At 43.6% G+C, this 20,133-nt stretch overlaps 2 protein-coding genes across 6 annotated transcripts in view; both read right to left on the reverse strand.

Moving 5' to 3' along the window:
• The window catches only part of LGALS3 (galectin 3), a 517,589-nt gene that overhangs the window by 241,467 nt on the left and 255,989 nt on the right, over positions 1 to 20,133 (reverse strand). The window lies entirely within an intron of this gene.
• DAAM1 (dishevelled associated activator of morphogenesis 1) overlaps positions 1 to 20,133 on the reverse strand; it is a 319,681-nt gene that overhangs the window by 120,154 nt on the left and 179,394 nt on the right. For all 5 annotated transcript variants that reach the window (XM_068254408.1, XM_068254407.1, XM_068254409.1 and 2 more), the window contains exon 3: positions 19,674 to 19,895. In XM_068254408.1, coding sequence (XP_068110509.1) covers positions 19,674 to 19,856 — 183 coding nt within the window. In that variant the 5' untranslated portion in view covers positions 19,857 to 19,895. The remainder of the gene's footprint in view (positions 1 to 19,673; positions 19,896 to 20,133) is intronic.

The following is a 20,133-nucleotide window of genomic DNA, read 5'->3' on the forward strand; positions in this document are numbered from 1 at the left end:
TAATGGAAATGGGCCCTATGCTGAAAAAATTAAGCTTTTTCAAAATGCACTGCTATGGAGGAAAAAAAACAAAGCATTAAAGTGCAACACATAGCCAAGCATTGAAGGGGTCCAAGCAGCTTTTTTTCTGCAGTTTGTCTTGGTTTCTAATGCTACGTACACACATGCGACAACGATCGTTCGTTGAGGACGACGAACGAACTTTTAATTGATGAAAGAACGACCTAAGTAAAGTTAGTTTTAAAAGGTGTGTAACGATCTGATCGTTAGAACGAACGTTACATCACATAAAGCAACTATTGCGCCTGCGCATAAAAATGAGAAGTTTCACGGAGAAATTGGGAAATGCGCATGTCAAGCCTAGTACGAACGACCGTTTCCAACGATGTACTACTTTTGCAAACGATCGTCGTTGGTTAAAATCCGCCGGGACAGAACTTTCTTTTGTAGCGATTTGGCTCGTTCGTCGTTTGCCTTAATAGTCGGTGGTTCGTTTTTTGTAACGATCGTCGTTGGTAAAGATCGGGGAACGATCGTTACAAACGACTATAGTCGCATGTGTGTACGCACCTTAAGTGTGACTTTTCTAAACTGAAGCACACTGTCCTTTCTCCACACCCCTCCTACTGATAAAAGCTTTTGTTTGCTCAGTGCTAATGCTAAATAAAGCAATCCTTATCTGCCTGCTACTTCTGCAGGTGGGCAGTAGGGTAATAAGTGCCTCTAACAAACATCTGAATGTAAAAAGAAGAAACAGAATGGATTTTTTAGTAATGAGCCATATTATTAGCATGCATTTTTAATGTGCTATCGAGATGCTCTAGGGCAGAGGTCCCCAAACTTTTTCGGTCAAGGGCCTGATCAACCTACTTCAGACTGCTGGGGGGCCGGAACATAAATGCAATGATGTTGAAAAATAATTCATTGAATCTAGGTATTGATTCCCCCCAATCATGCCCGGAGGAGACCTCCCAGCAGCAGCCATTCAGTGGCCAAAGAAACTATGTGTACCAGACAGTGAAGTATACCCAGGAGACAGCCTGCCATCCAGTTGGACAGCAGTGCCACCTGATGCAGAATTGGATGCCAGCCAATTACTGCTCGCTGGCTTCTGCAGTATGTGGATGGGTGGTGCCAGCACTGCTATTCTATATGCAGGCCGCTGATATTTAAATGTGCATTTATTTGGGGGCCAGTGAAAAAGCCTCAGGGGGCCGCATTCAGCCCGCGGGCCATAGTTTGAGGACCACTACTCTAGGGGCTAAAAATGATGCTCGATACACTTTAAGTGTAAAAGGCCCGTACAGGTTGATAATATTTTTACTGGAACAACGCGTTTCAATAACTTACTCAACGGTTATCTATACATACCTATGTGCTACAACCTAGTAGTACTTATTCTCACATTTTGTTGGCACAACATGTTTGATGTGTTAAACCATAACAGAGGCTTTTTTCCCTTTGTGTAGGAGTAATTCTTTGCTGTTCTTTTCATTCTCTGCACATCTAATGAAAATCAATGGTGAATCCCACTTCTGCTAAAATTTGCAAAATTGATATAGCCTGTTCAAATGCCTAAAAAAAAAACTGACATCTTGCATCATAAATCTGCATATCGCCTGCAAATTTCCAAAGACTTTCATGAGCTGCAGTTAAAGAACTACACCCAAAAATTTGCATACAAGTGTACATTTTTAACATAAAAAAAAAAGTATGAAAAAAAAAAATGTGTGGGAAAAATGCATAAGTATTTTTTTCTTTTGCAATAAGTGCGAACCCTGCCTAAGATTGAACAGTGATGCGGTACATCTCAAACAGAAATACAAGTGTGTAATTATTATTATTATTATCATCATCAAGTATGTATATAGCGCCGGCATCTTCCACAGCGCTGTACAGAGTATATTGTCTTGTCACTAACTGCCCCCAGCAACCTCCCTTTGTGAGTAGTGCTTCTAATTTATTTTCTTTTATTGTGGTCATTGACATATTGCACTACTGGGCTCCCGTTTTTTGTCTCCTGTGACTTTTTCTACAGGGTGTTCATCCACCCATACTACAATTGTCCCTCAGAGGGGCTCACAATCTAATCCCTACCATAGTTATATCTATGTACCGGTATGTATCGTGTAGTATATGTATTGTAGTCTAGGGAAAATTCAGGGGAACCCAATTAACTTATCTGTATGTTTTTGGGATGTGGGAGGAAACTAGAGTGCCCGGAGAAAACCCACGTAGACAAGGGAAGAACATACAAACTCCACGCAGATAGCGCCCTGGCTGAGATTTGAGCTAGGGAAGCAGCGCAGCAAGGCAGAAGTGCTAACCACTACATCGCCGCCATGTCCCCTTTATTCTGGACAAAGAAAGCTACTATATATTATAGCTTCAGCAGAGTACAGGAAACATTGCAGGCAGCAGACCTGAGCTTCAGGAAGGACTGGTGCCCGAAATGTTTCCTCTGCTCAGCTAAAGCCATAGTGAAGTCTTCCAGATTCTCCGCTTTGCAGCACTAAGCCACCTGTCTGTTCTTTTCTGTACAGGATTTCCTTTCCCTCCCCTTTTATGATCCGCAGCCAGTAAGTGTCCCATGTAACTTCATAGAAGAGCAAGTCCTTTTCAGAGACTATCAAAAAGCTTAATTCCTGCATAACAACCCTGGGCTATTTCTGTGAAGACACTCCCAGCTACCACTTCCTCTTATCAGCTGATCTCAATCCCATCTTGCCAATTCAGAAAGAGCTACCAAAAATGAAAAAAAGAAAATGCTGATATTAGTTTACTAATATCACTGCAATGTATTTCACTTTCACTGTCGTAGAGTTCCAGAGGGATTTTTTTGTTATGAAATTGGGGTTACGTTTTAATCCTACAAGCAGCATCAGCAATAGCAACTCATTCACCATGAAAAAAATTTTCTAGCAGGGCCACCCTGTGACACTTGAAGTGAGAGTGATATGGAGCCTGCTATATTTATTTCCTTTTAAACAATACCAGTTGCCTGGCTGTCCTGCTGATCTCTATGGCTGCAGTAGTGTGGTAGGTAGAAGAAGAGTTCAAGAGGAGGCCAGCACCCAGTGAGCTGATGCACTATACCTGGGATCCCGAAGTCACCTTGGTGCTCACTGCATAAGATTTGCATACAGTAGTGAAAAGAAAAAAGCGCTGGGCACTCAAGCTGGATGCTTAAAGAGAACCCGAGGTGTGTTTAAAGAATGTTATCTGCATACAGAGGCTGGATCTGCCTATACAGCCCAGCTTCTGTTGCTATCCCAAACCCCACTAAGGTCCCCCTGCACTCTGCAATCCCTCATAAATCACAGCCGTGCTGTGAGGCTGTGTTTACATCTGTAGTGTCAGTCTCAGCTGCTCCCCCGCCTCCTGCATATCTCCGGTCCCTGCCCCCGTCCCTTCCCTCCAATCAGCAGGGAGGGAAGGGATGCAGGCGGGGACTGGAGTTCTGCAGGAGGTGGGGAGAGCAGCAGACTGACACTATAGAGATAAACACAGCCAGCTCTGACAAGCTGTTTGTCAGCAGCGTGGCTGTGATTTATGAGGGATTGCAGAGTGCAGGGGGATCTTAGGGGGGTTTGGGATAGCAACAGAGGCTGGGCTGTATAGGCAGATCCAGCCTCTGTATGCAGATAATATTCTTCAAACCCACCTTGGGTTCTCTTTAAAGAGAAGCTCCAACCAAGAATTTAACTTTATCCCAATCAGTAGCTGAACCCCCTTTTACATGAGAAATCTATTCCTTTTCACAAACAGACCATCAGGGGGGCGCTGTATGACTGATATTGTGGTGAAACTCCTCCCACAAGAAGCTCTGAGGACCGAGGTACTCTTGGCAGTTTCCTGTCTGTGAACCTTGTTGCATTGTGGGAAATAGCTGTTTACAGCTGTTTCCAACTGCCAAAACAGCTAGCTGTAGCTACATTACCTGCCAGCAGGAAAAATGTCACCATGTAATAAATGTCAGAATGTAAATCGGGGAGAGGAAAGATTTTACAATGAGCAAACACTGACTAAATAATTTATGCATAACAGTGTTTTCCCCAGAATTTCTTTCCAGCCAGGTGGCATGAAAAAGTAGCCGGGTGGGGCAATATGAAAGAATGCAGGGCTGGTGCTTCAGTGTGCAACTCTGCTTATAGCATAGGAGGAGGTGAGCCGATGACAGCCGGGTGCTCACCAAAACTAGCCGAGTGGAGCACCCAGCTAAAAGAGCATGGGGAGAACACTGCATAATTATTGTAAAAATGAAGCACTTTTTTTATTACATTATTTTCACTGGAGTTCCTCTTTAAGGTTAATTTCCACAGGTAGCGTCAGACATTACAGGCATACATAGGGAGTGAAAAAGGTCTAACACCCGTTTCATGGGCTCCTAGCCCGCTTCTTCAGAGACCTCTTCCTCTTCTGAGGAAGCGGGCTAGGAGCCCATGAAACGGCTGTTAGACCTTTTTCACCCCCTATGTATGCCTGTAATGTCTGACGCTACCTGTGGAAATAAACCTTAAGCATCCAGCTTGAGTGCCCAGCGCTGTTTTTTCTTTTCACTACTGGCTGCAGTAGTGTGTTTCACACACCTAAAACAAGCATGCGGCTTATCCAGTCAGACTTCAGTCAGAAAATCCGATCAGCATGCTTGTTTAGGGTCTACGGCTAAACGTATTAGAGACAGACGCTCAGCAGGACAGCCATGCAATGTGCACTGTTTAAAGCGGACCTGAACTCAGAACTTCCTCTCCGCTCCGATAAGCAACAGCATAATAACCTTTAAAGGAAAACATTTAATGGTTGCAACTGATGTAAATCCAGCAGTACATCTGCAGTGTCTACTTCCTGTTTTCTTGGAAGCAGACACATTGTAATCATCCTGTGTTTACAAATTAGCAGCACTGCCGTGGCAGAGGAGATACCTGAGCTGGCATAGCTGTGAGATCATATTAAAGTCATGATTAGTCACAGATAAGGGGGATAGAAAACCTAAACTCTCTAAATACATACAGAGTGCATTTCTCTGTGTTTTGCTTCTGTACTGTGCAAGAGTTCAGGTCCACTTTAAAGAAAACCTGAACTGAAAATTAAAAGTCAAAATAAGCATACACAAGTCATACTTACCTTCCATGTAGTTTACTCCTCAGTGTCTTTCTCCTGTCCCGCGTCCTATTTGTTCACTGTGATCAAGGGAATTTTCCGTCCTCCATTTTGAAAATGGCCATTACCCATAACTGCTTTCTGGTCAGCACACTGTTAAACTGTAATATCGCCCACCTGAGCCATAGGGAAACATGGACATTACCTGGTACATCAGTTTTCCTCTCAGCTATAACTGACAGCAACTGATATTTTACTGACAGCAACTGATATAGTTCAGATCTGACAAAATATTGTCAGAACTGGAAGGTATTATTGTCAGAAGAAAATGGTGAGCTTCTGAGAGGAACTGATGGCAAGGTAACTATATAATGTTCATTTGAAGTTACCTCGTGTTTATTTTAAATATTTTTACTCAGTACAGGTTCTCTTTAAAAGTTAATAACTGCCATCCATATTAGGTGTACTAAAAACCATCTACTACTTTTAAGCAGGCCATACACTCGCTCGATTCGCGGCCGTTTCGACAGCAGATTCGATCCTGGGATCGAATCTGCTGCCAATCGTTCGCGGTAAACGCAGCCGCCGATCCGATTTCCTTCCGAAATCGGATCGGTCCGTCGATCGCGCCGTGCGGGAAATTACCCTCGATCGCCCGCGGGTAAAGTGCGCGTCGCTAGCGGCGTCCGATCCGATCAAGTATACATTACCTGAGGCTGGCTCCCGGGCGTCTTCTCTGTGCTGCACGGCTCTGTTCTGGCTCCATCCATCCCGGCGCTTCCTGTGTCACTGCAGTGACCAGGAAGTTCAAATAGAGGGCGCTCTATTTGAACTTCCTGGTCACGGAGTAACACAGGAAGTGCCGGGATGGAGCTGGAGGTGGAACAGAGCCGTGCAATGCGGAGAAGATGCCCGGGAGCCAGCATCAGGTAATGTATACGGGGGGGGACAGGCGGCAGGAGCAGCTCAGCAGATGGTGAATCGGTTTTAGGCTGAAATAGATTCACAATCTGTTTGCAGTAAAGGCAGCCATACGAACCCTCTCTGATCAGATTCGATCAGATAGGGATCTGTCAGCTGGTCGATCTAATGGCACATCGACCAGTGTATGGCCACCTTAAGTCTCATGGGGGGGGGGGGGGGGGGGGGAGTTGAAATCTAATTTGATTTGTTTTCTTACAGCTGACACCCTAGGTGGGCTTGTCTCTGCCTATCTTCTATCACATAACTGGTTTGGTTGAGCAGCACTGACAGTAGCAGCACTTTGCCAAAGGATAATGAAAAGAGAAATAAAATATTACTGTCGTGCTTTGGGCCTGAACGAGATGTTATCGCGTCAGTGGAAGGATCAGAAAACCGGCGTTCCCTACCGCACTGTCAGGAAGAGGACGGTTTCGCTTCTATAGGTTACAAAGCCTGAGCTATACATTGACCGCGAGCATGGCTTTTCACTCAGCGATGCGGAATTCTTCTTAAATGTACCATGAAATATGAAACAAATGTTGTGCGGCTGTATGAGTTTCCTGGTACTGAGTGTACGACATGCAGAGCACCTTCTGTATCTCGCAATCAGACCTCCGCACAGGCCTCCGCTGTGAATGAACGCACAGGAATACCTCCTGCAGGCCCACCGAGAGCACAAACTATGCCGTAAAGAGGAGGTGTCAGCCATCCTATCTCACAGAAACAAACCACAGATAAATACTTGCTCTACTTACATAACATATGTATTGCATTGTCCACGTTTTATTTTAGTGATTTTTCTACAGAAAAAAAAAAAAAAGAGAGAGAAAACCATTCTTAGCATTTCCCATTTTAACTGTGGCTTACTCTCCTCTGCCCGAGTTGCCCACCCTTCACTATACAAAGTGCATTGTCCTAGCATGATAAATATTGGCCAATCAGAGAGGAGCAGAGGTGTGGGAAGGGAAAACAGGAGGGAAAGAGGCTTCAACCAATCAGGCTGCATTAGTTAAGTCTGAGGGGAAGTAGAGAAGCAAAAAAGGACAACCCAGCATGCCCTGCTACTTCCTTTTCGTGTACCAAATTTTGTGTGCACCAAATAAGAGTCAGGTAAACTGGGGAATGATCATTTATCAACAAAAAAAGTAATAGTGATTTTAACTTTTGGATTGTCTGGTTAGCATCCTTATGTATTACTTGTTTACCAGATAAAAATAAAGATTTGATTTTTGAATTTATGTCAGACAGTTACACTTTAAAGAAAACCTTACACACATCATACTTGCCTCCGGTGTAGTCTACTCATCAATCGCTTTCTCCTCTCCTGCGTCCTGTTTGTCCACTGTGCTCAAAAGAATTATCTGAATTCCATTTTAAAAATAGCCATTACCCCATAACAGCTTCCGGGTCACTACACTGTTGAACTGTAATATCGCCCACTTGAGACATCGGGAAACATGGACATTACCTAGCACATCAGTTGTCCTTCCAGTTATAACTGACAGCAACTGATATGTAACTGACAGAAACTGATATATTTCAGTTCTGACAAATTCAGAATTGAAGGAATCATTGTAAGAAGAAAATGGTGAGCTTCTGAGAGGAACTAACAGCCAGGTAAGCATGTAATATTCATTTGCAGGTACATCTTGTGTTTATTTTAAATAATTTTACTCAGTTCAGGTTCACCTTATAGGAGACTTGAAGTGAGATAAATAAGAATGCTACTATTGCCTCTCCATTCCAAGTCACACAACTAGTATCCTGGGATCTGCAAATAGGTACCTGATCATCATTTATTGAGAAGATATACTGTATATATACTTCTTTCTGTACATAATGCTTCAGATAAGTGGGACATTATCTGAATTGCAAAATAATTCATTTTATATAAAATTATGTAATCGTATACAGTATACAATACCATAATAGCGAATGAATCATTACACATGAAAGTCCATCATACATCATATTAATTGCAACAAGTTCACACACTGCCACTAAATCCAACAATCACACACACAGAGTTCATCCTTTATTCCAAGAAGGGGATCAGGTGGCATTCTAAACATCCACTGTAGACAAATGTCTATTCTGATTAAAAGTTCAGACTATCCTTAAAGTGGACCTGAGAGAAAACAGAGAAATGCACCCTGTGTGCATTTAGAGAGTTTAGCCCATCTAATCGCCCCTCATCTGTGTCTAATCACAAGGTGTAGTTTGAGTTCTCAGATGTGTCAGCCGACTGCCATGGCAGAGCAGCTCATTTGTAAACACAGGATGTTAACAGTATGTCTACTTCCATGAAAGCAGGAAGTAGACACACTGCAGATGTATTGCAGGATTTGTATCAGCTGTAACAAAAATATTTTTCTTTAAAGGTTATTATGCTGTTGATTATCTTTTAGAGCAGAGAGGAAGATCTGAGTTCAGGTCCACTTTAATACAAAAAGTCCCAACTCCAAATGTGAAAGGCAATAATGGCAATATCTTGTACTGAAATCTATTTAATGTTGTTTTATATGTAATGATTCATTAGCTATTGCGGTATTTTGTATGATCACATTTTTTTTTAATAAAAGAAATTATTTTTTGAGCGGCCCTATTTTCCCATTTATTTAAAAAAAATACAAGTGGTTCCACAGAACATATACTTTAGTATTCTGCTTAAAAGAATTATTATACCTAGAAGTGCACTTGTATTGTGAAAAAATAATTTATGGAAGAGATGGAGGTGGTATCTTTTAGGGTAATTAAAGGCCAATAAGAGTTCTAAAATCGACCCTGTATTGGACCCATGTATATAAATCCACTTATAATACCGCTGAACATTTTTTATTCTGTCTTCCCTCATATGAAATACAGCTGCCTGGTAAAATCAAGGCTAAACTGGCTAATTATCATATGATCACCCCTGACTCCTCCCTTCCAATAACACATGCTGTCTAGTTGGAGAGCAGACAGCATGAGTCATCAGAAGGGAGGGGTCAAGAGTGATCGCTGGAAGTTAGAGTGAGCTGCAGGATTTATCATGTGGCTGGATGAAAAAAAAAAAAAAAAAAAAAAAAAAAAAAAAAGATTTTCAGGATAAGAAAAAGCTTTTGTAAAACACTTCTGTTTTGGCATAGTTTATGATTCACATGTATGTATTCACTACAGCATCACTTTAAGAGCTGATGGCGTTTAGAGCCCTAATTGTGCTCATTTTAAGCAGGTGACTCTATAAACGCCGGAGACCTTTGATGCCCGGTAATCAGCCAGCTGCAGGTAAACATAAAACAGGGCTCTTAATATTTGATTACCTGCGCCGGGTCCTAGAGGCTCATCTTTCATTTGCCATATAAATTAACAGCAGATGCCTGGGTGCAAAGCTGCTCTTTTGAAGTACGAATAACACCATCATTTGCGCTTTAAAGTCAAGCTGGTACATATAAATCAACATCAAACAGGATCTGTATACCTCCACTCCACCCCCCCTAAAAAAACCGACAAACGCTCTGCTGGGTACGGATTGAACAGTAACGTTATGTTCCAGCCCTGTGATTATTAAAGACTAACATGCAATTACCCCTTTAAATAAGCAGACAAGCAGATGACTATTTGGAGAAGATACTGGGCATACCGCAAATAGAAATGTATATAGTCGGTTCTTAATATATTTTTTTATATTTAGCACCCCCCAAAAATGTAAATATTTGTCTGGGTTTATGCTACGCCGACCCGCACCACGTCCATTTTGACAAAACGCTTACCAGGTCCGCTGCAGCGGCCGTCGTGCAGATGATTTCCTAAGAAATGTGACTTTAATGGATTTTTTGGGAGAGCGGATTTTTGTGCACCGGACAAAAACTAAATAGAGGAATTGTAACTTGTCTATAGGTTGCAGCTCAGTTTTCTCAGAGGATGAAGAGGATGGGGAAAGCCTCATTAGGATCCAGAAGTTTCCCTCTCCCAAGATAAGTAGCTGAATAAAGAAATCCCAGAGAATCCCCATGAGTAGATTGGACTAGTTCAAAACCTGTCAGATCTTTCAGAAATTTACATCCTACTTCCTATACCGAAAGCTCGCTTATTCTTATTCTTTTTAGTTAGCCAATAAATGGTATCATCCTGATTTAAAATGTCTTGCTTTTACTGATGGCTAACACGGTACAATACCCTACTGCTACTACTTCCTACTGTAAGTGACAGCAACATAGGAAAAGGGTTATTTAGAGTGCATGTTATTCTGGGAGAAATGTACATTCCATATCTGTGTATTTTATATTTTACAATTTTTCACAATATCAAGAATGGAAACTGGTAAAGCTTTAGTTCCACTTGACAAATGTTTATTTGGCTCCATTTTTCAGGCACCAAACACATGCTGCTCCTACGGAAGCCCACAAGGAACATAACTGGCTGCTACATTTGTACATGGTGAAGCATCTGTTTTCTATAAACACCTGATTCTGAAGTGTGTGAATTACAGGTGCCTGTAAGGGCCAAACACCAGTCCTGGGCCTCTGTTCTCCTGCCTGATGTGACAGCATATGCTTAGTGAGGACAGAATTCTGAGGCCATATAAGGCTAATGGAGAGTAATGACTTCTTGTGCAGATGACAGCCGCTGGGACAACTGTAGTCACCAAGCATGCATTGTCACACAGGAAACTGGACGCTCCGGTCAGGTGGCCAGTGATGCAGTATCTCACAGAAGTGATTACACCTTTTTACAGTCTTGTAAATATTTTATTATATCTTTTCATGGGACAATACTGAAGATATGACACTTTGGGCCTGAGGCACTAACTAGAAGTACTATTGGCATGCAGAGAAAGTGCATAGCAGTATTACCTTACTACCGCAGAAGTGTACCACGAGTTACGCTATTAGCCTGACCCACAGTACTGGAGTAACGCAACTGTTGCTACGGAGACAGTGCATGGAAATATAACCAGTACTACTGCAGCAGTGTACCACAAATTAAGCTATTAGAGTGACCCGTTAACCTAGCAGCGCTCGCGTTACTCGAGTACTGCGGGGTCTTGCTAATGGAATAACTCGTTGTACACTGCTGCTGCAGTACTGGTAATGTTGCCGGGCGCTGTCTCCGTAGCAACACTTGCGTTACTCCAGTACCGTGGATCGTGCTAATAGTGTAACTTGCAGTACACTGCTGCTGTAGTACCGGTAATGTTGCCAGGTACAGCCTCCGTAGCAGCGATCCCGTTACTCGAGTACCGCTGGTCTCGCTAATAGCATAACTTGTCGTATGTTGCTGCTGTAGCACTAGTAACATTGCCTGGCACTGTCTCCGTAGCAATGCTTGTGTTACTCCAGTACTGTGGGGAGTGTCAGAGTAACTCGTGGTACACTGCTGCTGTAGTACAGGTAATATTGCCAGGCAACGTTTCCATAGAAACGCTTGTGTTAGTCCAGTACTGTGGGGCGCGTCATTAGCGTAACTTGTGGTACACTGCTGCAGTAGTACCGGTAATGTTGCCAGGCAACGTCTCCATAGCAACACTTGTGTTACTCCAGTACTGTGGGGCGCACCATTAGCGTAACTCGTGGTACGCTGCTGCAGTAGTACCGGTAATATTGCCAGGCAACATCTACGTAGCAACGTTCGTGTTATTCCTGTCCCGTGGGGCGCACCATTAGCGCAACTCGGGGTACATGCTGCCGTAGTATCAGTAATGTTGCCAGGTGATGTCTCTGTAGCAAAGTTAGCATTATTCTAATGGCCGCGCGGCGTGCTAATAGCACAACTCATGGTACACTGCTGCTGTAGTGCTATACGAAGCAATAATAATAATGAAATGCCTCATGTTCATGTATAGACGTTCCCCATTAAGGTTGCTAGTAATCTGCTAATTACGAATACATGAATTTTTTACATAATTTTTGGCAATTATGGCCATACGTATTGTAATTATGATTTAAACATTCAACTGATTTTGCGCGATCCATTCATAATTTTTTTTTTTAGAATTTTGCATAATCTTGTGCTGACTTTGGTGGTTAATAGCCACCACCCCCCCCCCCCCCCCATGCTGTCCTCTCCAAATTGTCAATGTATATTAAAGGGGTTCTCTGGTATGTTTAAAAAAGATAAAACTGACACTTACCTGAGGCTTCTATCGGCCCCCTGCAGCTGTGATGTCCCGTGCCATCCTCCCATGCTCCGTTCCCCAATGCCGGCACCGTTCTAATTATTCATCTAACTAGACAAATAGAACTGCAGACGAATAATTAGCAGGTTACCGGCGGCGGGGAACGGAGCATCGGAGGAGGACAGCGCGGGACATGACAGCTGCAGGGGGCCTATAAAAGCCACAGGTAAGTGTCAGTTTTAGCTTTTTTAAACTTACCAGAGAACCCCTTTAAGATGAATAGTGCAAACAAATTTAAAAAAAAACCTGACTTTTCAAAAAGAACTTGTAGTAGTTGAGAAAATCAATTTAAAAAAAAATGTAAAGGAAGAATAGTTTAAAAACAATTTTCGTTTGCATTTTCAAAATCAATTATCTCAAAAACGATAAGGTTTTTTGGGGAAAAAAAGAGAAACAAAAAAACAACAGCTAAGCAAAAATAATGCGAAATTACAGTTCCTTATTACGTTTACATACAAAATTAAGATTTTTACAGAAATTTCGCAATACGATTTTGCATTGTAATTTCAAATTACAATGCTAAATTACAATTGTACAAAATTTGAGCTCATCACTATTCCCCATAAACCATTCTAAAGGCGGTCTTTGTAATTGCTGCAGAGAGTGAAGCAGAGCTCACTACACTATGAGTTTATCGTTTAATAAAAGCAGGAAGCCATTATAAAGCAAGCTGCTGACACAATGCGTTACAGCTGGGCACGGATGCTGTAAACATCGAATGTGCAGTGTTGCACTTTTTGGACCCCCGGCTGTTTTGTTTTCCCTTTTTTTTGTCCGCAATGTCTGTGTAATGTACATTGAAGAGGATGTATGATTTAATGTCTCCTTCCTCCAATACATGTCTATGCTTCCTATCCTCTCTCCTTCTCCGATGCGGTCATATGGACACGGCAGGAAGTACCAATCAGCACTTCCTGTCCACAGTCATCAGGCGAAGTGCTGAAGACTCAGTTACAGCACGGGGCGGAATATACGGCATGTCCGGCGTAAAAACAGTTGATTTCTTATCACGTCAGCTAATAAAACCGCAGGAGGTGCACGATTTGTGTGCTGTAAAGAGAACCTGCCATAAACCTGAACAAGAGAAGCCAAGTGTAGAATACATTACATTTAATTCTGCTCGCTCATTCAAACCTCACGTTAAAGGGGAGCTGTGGTCAAGATTTCTTCTGAGCTTTGCTTTTTAGTAGGAGGGCCTTTAGGGCTCTTGTAGCCCCAGCATGACGTCACACACCCTAGTGGTTTGGGTCACCCCGAGCTGCTTGGTTACTGTGTTGTACTGGTCCAAGCCCATATCCCATACAGCCATATCAATCCCTGCCATGCACTGAGGAGGACCAACAGTCCGAAACAGGCTGTCTGCATGTGTTGGGTTGATGTGGCTGTGTAAAATTTAAAGCTATAGGCTGACTATACAACAGCAATTCTGGATGCTAGCCTGGCTACAGGGGCAAAAGAGATACTTTGCATATTCAGTAGTGGTGCATTGTGGGTAACCACATATGTTTACTTAAAGCGGAATTATTTCAAGGTTCCTTCTGTTTTAAGAAGGCAAATCACACCATTGCTTTTTAGTAGGAGGACTTTTCGGTCTCTTTTAGCCCCTTACACATTCCTAGTGGTTTGGGTCACCCCAAGCTGCTTGGTTACTCTTCTGAGCTCCAATCAATTCTACACACCGTTACATATTCTTTGTCAGAAACATCTGATCTGCATGCTTGGTCAGGACAAGAGGCAATAGATCAGCAGAACAGCCAGGCAACTGGCATTGTTTAAAAGGGAATAAATATGGCAGCCTCCATATCCCTCTCACTTCAGATGCCCTTTAAGTGAATTTGCTTAGCTAATAAAAAATAATTCTAAACTGACCTTTAGCAAGTCTCCAGGCCACAGCAAGTACTCAGATTAACTACAAATGAAAATTCTCCTACCGTGCTAATTAACGTCACCCAGCAGGTGAATATTGGGTTTGCAAATCACTGAATAATTAGCACAGTGGGATGTTAAATGGATCAGCTGCTAGAATCTTTAGTTTGCTAATCCCAATTTCTGCATTGTGCAATTATATTATATGCTACTAAGTGATTGGGCCATGCCTGCAAGCTTGCTGCAAATGTGACTCAAAGTATTGAAGTATAAAAAAAACCAGAAAATTATCGTAGCCAATAAAGTCAGAATGAAAGCCAAGCAAACAACTTTTTTTTAAAGAAACAAAGATGGCATGCCCCCTACTCCCATCACCTTAGGTTACGGCTAAAGGGGAAAAAAATGTGTGAGATTTGTAACAAGAATTTTTACAGTAAAAGACAATATATGGTAGACCCCCTTATCTAGAACTCAACCAGAAGTCTCAACCATCCAGCACAAATTGCTGGCAGTACTCACAGCGGTGAAGGACAATTTCCTAGGCTGTTTGAGGGCTCTGCGTAAACTTGGTTTCACAGCTCGCCCAAGGTTGACATACGGTACTTTCAGTTAATGTATTTTAACAGTGCCAGATAACCAAGACACTATTGTAATGGGATTTAAAGAGGGACTCCAGTGAAAATAATGTAATAAAAAAAGTGCTTCATTTTTACAATAATTATGTATAAATGATTTAGTCAGTGTTTGCCCGTCGTAAAAGCTTTCCTTTCCCTGATTTACATTCTGACATTTTTCACATGGTGACATTTTACCGCTGGCAGGTGATGTCTGTAAAAGGAGATGCAGTTAGAAACAGCTGTAAACAGCTGTTATTTCCCACAATGCAATGAGGTTCACAGACAGGAAACTGTCAGGAGCATGGTCCTGACATCACACTGTGGGAGGGGTTTGACCACAATATCAGCCATACAGAGCCCACTGATGATCAGTTTGTGAAAAGGAAAAGATTTCTCATGGGAAATGGGGTATCAGCTACTGATTGGAATGAAGTTCAATTCTTAGTTACGGTTTCTCTTAAAGGTCTATACACACGCCTGACAGAGCCGATAGGCATGCGTACAGCAGCCGGCGACTGCCAACCCGTGAGTGATCCACCAGGCGGATTTACTCACCCCCAGCAGAGCTGATCCCATGATTTGCACCACTCCCCCACGTGCAGCATGACGTCACACACACACGTCGCTTGTTGTCCCTCCATCGCCCCCCCCCCGCTTAACAACACAGCACGTCAGCAGCTACCCAGCTAACACGCATGTGTGCAGCCCGGTTCAGCAATGTCATCTGCTAATGATCGCCGACAGGTGACTTGCATCGAAGGGGTGTATGCACCTTTAGGCAGGGAGCACAGTTGCAGGTGCGGTCTGAGCCCGCAATTCCTGGGTCTGCATCATAGTGCCATTGCGTCGTATACATTGTATTGTGAACACGCACATTGTGCGGAAGAAAACAGAAAGCTGTGCCATTTATAAACTTGGGGAAAAACATGAACTCAAACCGCGAGCAAACCCTAATGACATCCATTTCCCGAGTAGGGCCAATGACTTTAATGCTAAGCGCTGCTGTGCGCATTTTGCCTTTCGCCGCAAAACGAGCAGGATTCCAGCAGGTGTATTCACTGCCTTACCAAAAGAGACTCTAGCTTTATACTCTGAAAAAATGACAGGTGCACTTTTATGATGTAGAATACACATCAGCACTGGTCACCCCCAGAGGCAGAGCTCTCTGGCCACACAAAGCCATTATAGGCTTGATGTCTGCTCCCTCCAGGCTACATCAACACTATCGCAAGTCACCAATTTGCTTGTACACATGGAAAGCTTACATCACCAGCTATAAATAAACTGTGAAGGCAAATACAAAGACATGCAAATGCTAAGCAAACACAGAAGGGTAACAGTATAAATGACTCAGCACTGGGCCTCTGTTATTGCCATGCAAATAAGGCGGACTGGTGAGAGTAATATTACAGGATGCTGCAACGTGGTCCTCATTATCCCCTGCTGAGGTTTGTAAACATCAAAAGCATTCAGCATCCCTGAGTCCAAACAATCCCTTTGTACAGCAATCTTCTAACTGAGAGTCCAGCAGGATCTGTTACTGTCAAACTAGGTCATATTTCTAGCATGGATTAAAGGCACACTCTAGAGGCCTTCTTAACATGGACATCTGAAAAGCACATACAGGTGGTCTATTCCTTACAAACAGGTTCCTGGGAGATTGTAAGTTGAATTTGTAAGCCGAGTCCTGTGTTTTACATGGAGAAATGAGAATAAATGGTTTACTTTTGGACAACTCTGGATTTGGACATATATTATTAACTGTTTTTTGGTTGTTTTCAACATGTTTTAAACTAATTAAAGGACAACTGAAGTGAGAGGAGTATGGAGGCTGCCATATTTATTTTCTTTTAAGCAATACCAGTTGCCTGGCAGTCTTGCTGTTCCTCTGCCTCTAATGCTGGGGATACACGGTACGTTTCTGTACCGTGTATCGACCAGCTGATCCGGCCAGCTGGCCGGATTAAGCTGCTCGACCCCCGCCCGCTCGATCCCCGCCGGCGGACAATGGCAGGGAATCGAGCAGCTGATTAGGAAGCACCGGTGGGGACGAGCGGCAATAGATCCGCGCGCACGCGCTGACGAGCGGGGACTTGGCTGGGGTGATTCAGACACTGCTACAGCCAAATAGATCAGCAGAGATGCCAGGTAACTGGTATTGCTTAAAGGGAACCTAAACTGAGAGGGATATGGATGTTTCCTTTTAAACAATACCAGTTGCCTGGCAATCCTGCTGATCTATTTTGCTGCAGTAGTGGCTGAATCACACACCTGAAACAAGCATGCAGCTAATCCAGTCTGACTTCAGTCAGAGCACCTGATCTGCATGCTTGTTCAGGGGCTGTGGCTGAAAGTATTAGAGACACAGGATCAGCAGGAGAGTCAGGCAACTGGTATAGATATGGATGTTTCCTTTTAAACAATACCAGTTGCCTGGCAGTCCTGCTGATCTATTTTGCTGCAGTAGTGGCTGAATCACACACCTGAAACAAGCATGCAGCTAATCCAGTCTGACTTCAGTCAGAGCACCTGATCTGCATGCTTGTTCAGGGGCTGTGGCTGAAAGTATTAGAGACACAGGATCAGCAGGAGGGTCAGGCAACTGGTATTATTTTAAAAGGAATAATTCATATCCTTCTCAGTTTAGGTTCCCTTTAAAAGGAAATAAATATGGCAGCCTCCGTATTCTTCTCAATACAGTTGTTCTTTAAGACAAGACACTAGAGCTGCCCCCATCCTGTGGAACTCTCTCCCATTGCCCATCAGGCTTGCTCCCACCATCAACACCTTCAAAAAAGCACTCAAAACTGACTTCTTCAAGGTGGCCTACCTCAACTTAACACTGCCCTAATCCTTTCAGCCAATAACTTCTTGCTGCACCCCCTCCTTATGTGTCACCAACCCCTCCCTCTAGATTGTAAGCCTTTGGCAGGGCCCTCTTCCCTTGTGTATCATACATCACTGTGTGCACTTTACCCAGAATTATGGGAACTTGTATTTTACCACTCCAGTGTATGATTTGGCATTGCATTGTGTATCTTATTGCTTATTACCTGTATTGTATCTATTGTCCATTACCTGTATTGTGCTGTCACCCGTTATTGTCTGTAATCCTATTTATTGTACAGCGCTGCGTAACATGTTGGCGCTACGTAAATCCAATAAATAATAATAAGACACGCTTTTCTCCGGACTGAAAGCGCAGTAGCAGTGTTAGGGAGTCTTGCCCAAGTTCTCCTTACTGAATAGGTCCTGGATTCTAAACCAGGTCTCCTGTGTCAGAGGCAGAGCCCTTAGGCTGCTTTCACAGTGGGACGTTACAGGCGCACGTTAGAGCAGCCTGTAACGCAGCCCACCGCACAGTAATGAAAAATCAATGGGCTGTTCACAGTGCCCACGTTGCGTTACAGTGTAACGCTGCACGTTAAGTGAAAGTGCTGCATACAGTACTTTATACACGTTATTAGCCGCGTTAGACTGTGTGCACATGCTCAGTAATGTTGTCTTCTCCATGCACGAGGAGGAGGGGAGAGTCCGCTAGTGATCCCAGCCACATGGCTAATTAATATTCACTGCACTGCAGTGTTTTCTTCCTGGAGTGGCCGCTTATTGGCTGGCGGGACCACGTGATGCGGAGTGTTCCGCTCATGTGGTCTCCATCGGCGCATGCGTCAAAAAGTACGCATCACGGACGCATCAAGAGCCGCTTAACGCGGCTCTATGTAGCGTCCTCTAATACCGCCACCATGCATTGCGTTAGGGGCACGTTATGCGACCTTAACGTCGCATCTAACGCAACGTCTTAGTGGGAAAGAGGCCTTAACCAACACACTAACAAAAATATCCCCCATGAGGCTTCCACCATCCTCCTAAGTCTCAGGGATCCAGCTCTGTTTCCTCCGATGTAGGCTGTGGCGCAGGTGCGTCTGTAATATTTACCTACCGCACTACTGCGCCTGTGCAGGATCGTGGTAGGTAAATATTTACCTCTCCGGTGTTTGGGGGCTCTCAGTGCTGGATCTTGGATGGGGAAGCCTCATTAGGATCCAGAGGCTTCCCCCTCCCGAGGTAACTACCCCCCCCAGTGGCAGTTTTCTTACTTTGTTACAGATTTTCTTTAAACCCACTCCCCGATAGAGAGTGCCATGGAAACGCAACATTCTTCAAATACATTTGTGGCCGAGCTGGTTTTCAAGCCACTACTAAGTGGACCTTTCTATAGAGCATTTGGCCTGGTTCAGACAGACAAACAGCTCCCGATGTCGGTCTTCGACGTCTACCTCATCCTGCACTGACATTTATCTTAACGCCTTTACCGTGGCTGGATGGTGTAATGGTTAAGGGCTCTGCCTCTGACACAGGAGACCTGGGTTCGAATCTCAGCTCTGCCTGTTCAGTAAGCCAGCACCTATTCAGTAGGAGACCTTAGGCAAGTCTCCCTAACACTGCTGCTGCCTATAGAGCGCGTCCTAGTGGCTGCAGCTCTGGCGCTTTGAGGAAAGCGCTATATAAATGTTATTTGTCTTGTCTTGTCTTTACCGTAAGCACCGCGGCAGATCAAATTTTCCCAAGGAGCTGTCTGTGGCATCTAGCATTGGTGGGATTTGCAGTTCCATATCACCCTAAGGCCTCAGAACGGGATGACGAACTGACAGGAAACAATACCAAACACTTTTCAGCTCAGTAGAAGACAAGCATTCGATCATGCCGAAACAACCTGCAGGCAGCAGTCTGTGTGAAACGACCCTTACTGGTAAAAAAAAAAAAACAGTTCTATGGAATTCTGGTAATTGAATCTTCTTCTAAACAAACATCTTCTTACATTCAACAGGCCTAAACCTCATAGGAAGAGGCTGTAGGAATGCTCTAGGAGCGGGTGATTGGCCCTGAGTTGAGGCAACTATGTTCGTAAATCCTCATTGTTTCTATGCATCTATGGATGTAAGTCACAGTATGAAGATTCAACTTACCACCAGCTCAGTAAACATAACATCCAGCTCCTCGATCGGTGGGACGGGCAACGCCGGCTCCATGGACTGCAAGGCGAAGTTGCTGTCATTTCGTAACCGGTATGTGATCTCCGGGTGATCGTTACTCCGAAAGCAGCAGAAGATGAAGGAGATCCCTCGGTTACTCCTCTTTCTCGGAGCCATGGTCCAGGGATTCTACGAACAGATTCTACCTACAAAGTCCTGGGGGGGAAAAAAAGAGACAATTCAATATGATGCAGAAAAGGCAATAAATGTGAAGTAAAACAAAGACAAAACAACTTAATGTAAGCCTGTAAAAAGATAGAAAAAGAGATACCCAAGTACTGGGATGGTCCCAGAAGCTTCCCAGATTTTCCTTGCCCTCTACATTGCTGACCAGGACCCACTTCCTTTTTATGTGCATGCTCCTGTCTGTGTATGTGGCCATACTGCGTATGAG

The sequence above is a fragment of the Hyperolius riggenbachi genome, chromosome 9 (assembly GCF_040937935.1).
Source record: "Hyperolius riggenbachi isolate aHypRig1 chromosome 9, aHypRig1.pri, whole genome shotgun sequence".
NCBI classification, from domain to species: Eukaryota; Metazoa; Chordata; class Amphibia; order Anura; family Hyperoliidae; genus Hyperolius; species Hyperolius riggenbachi.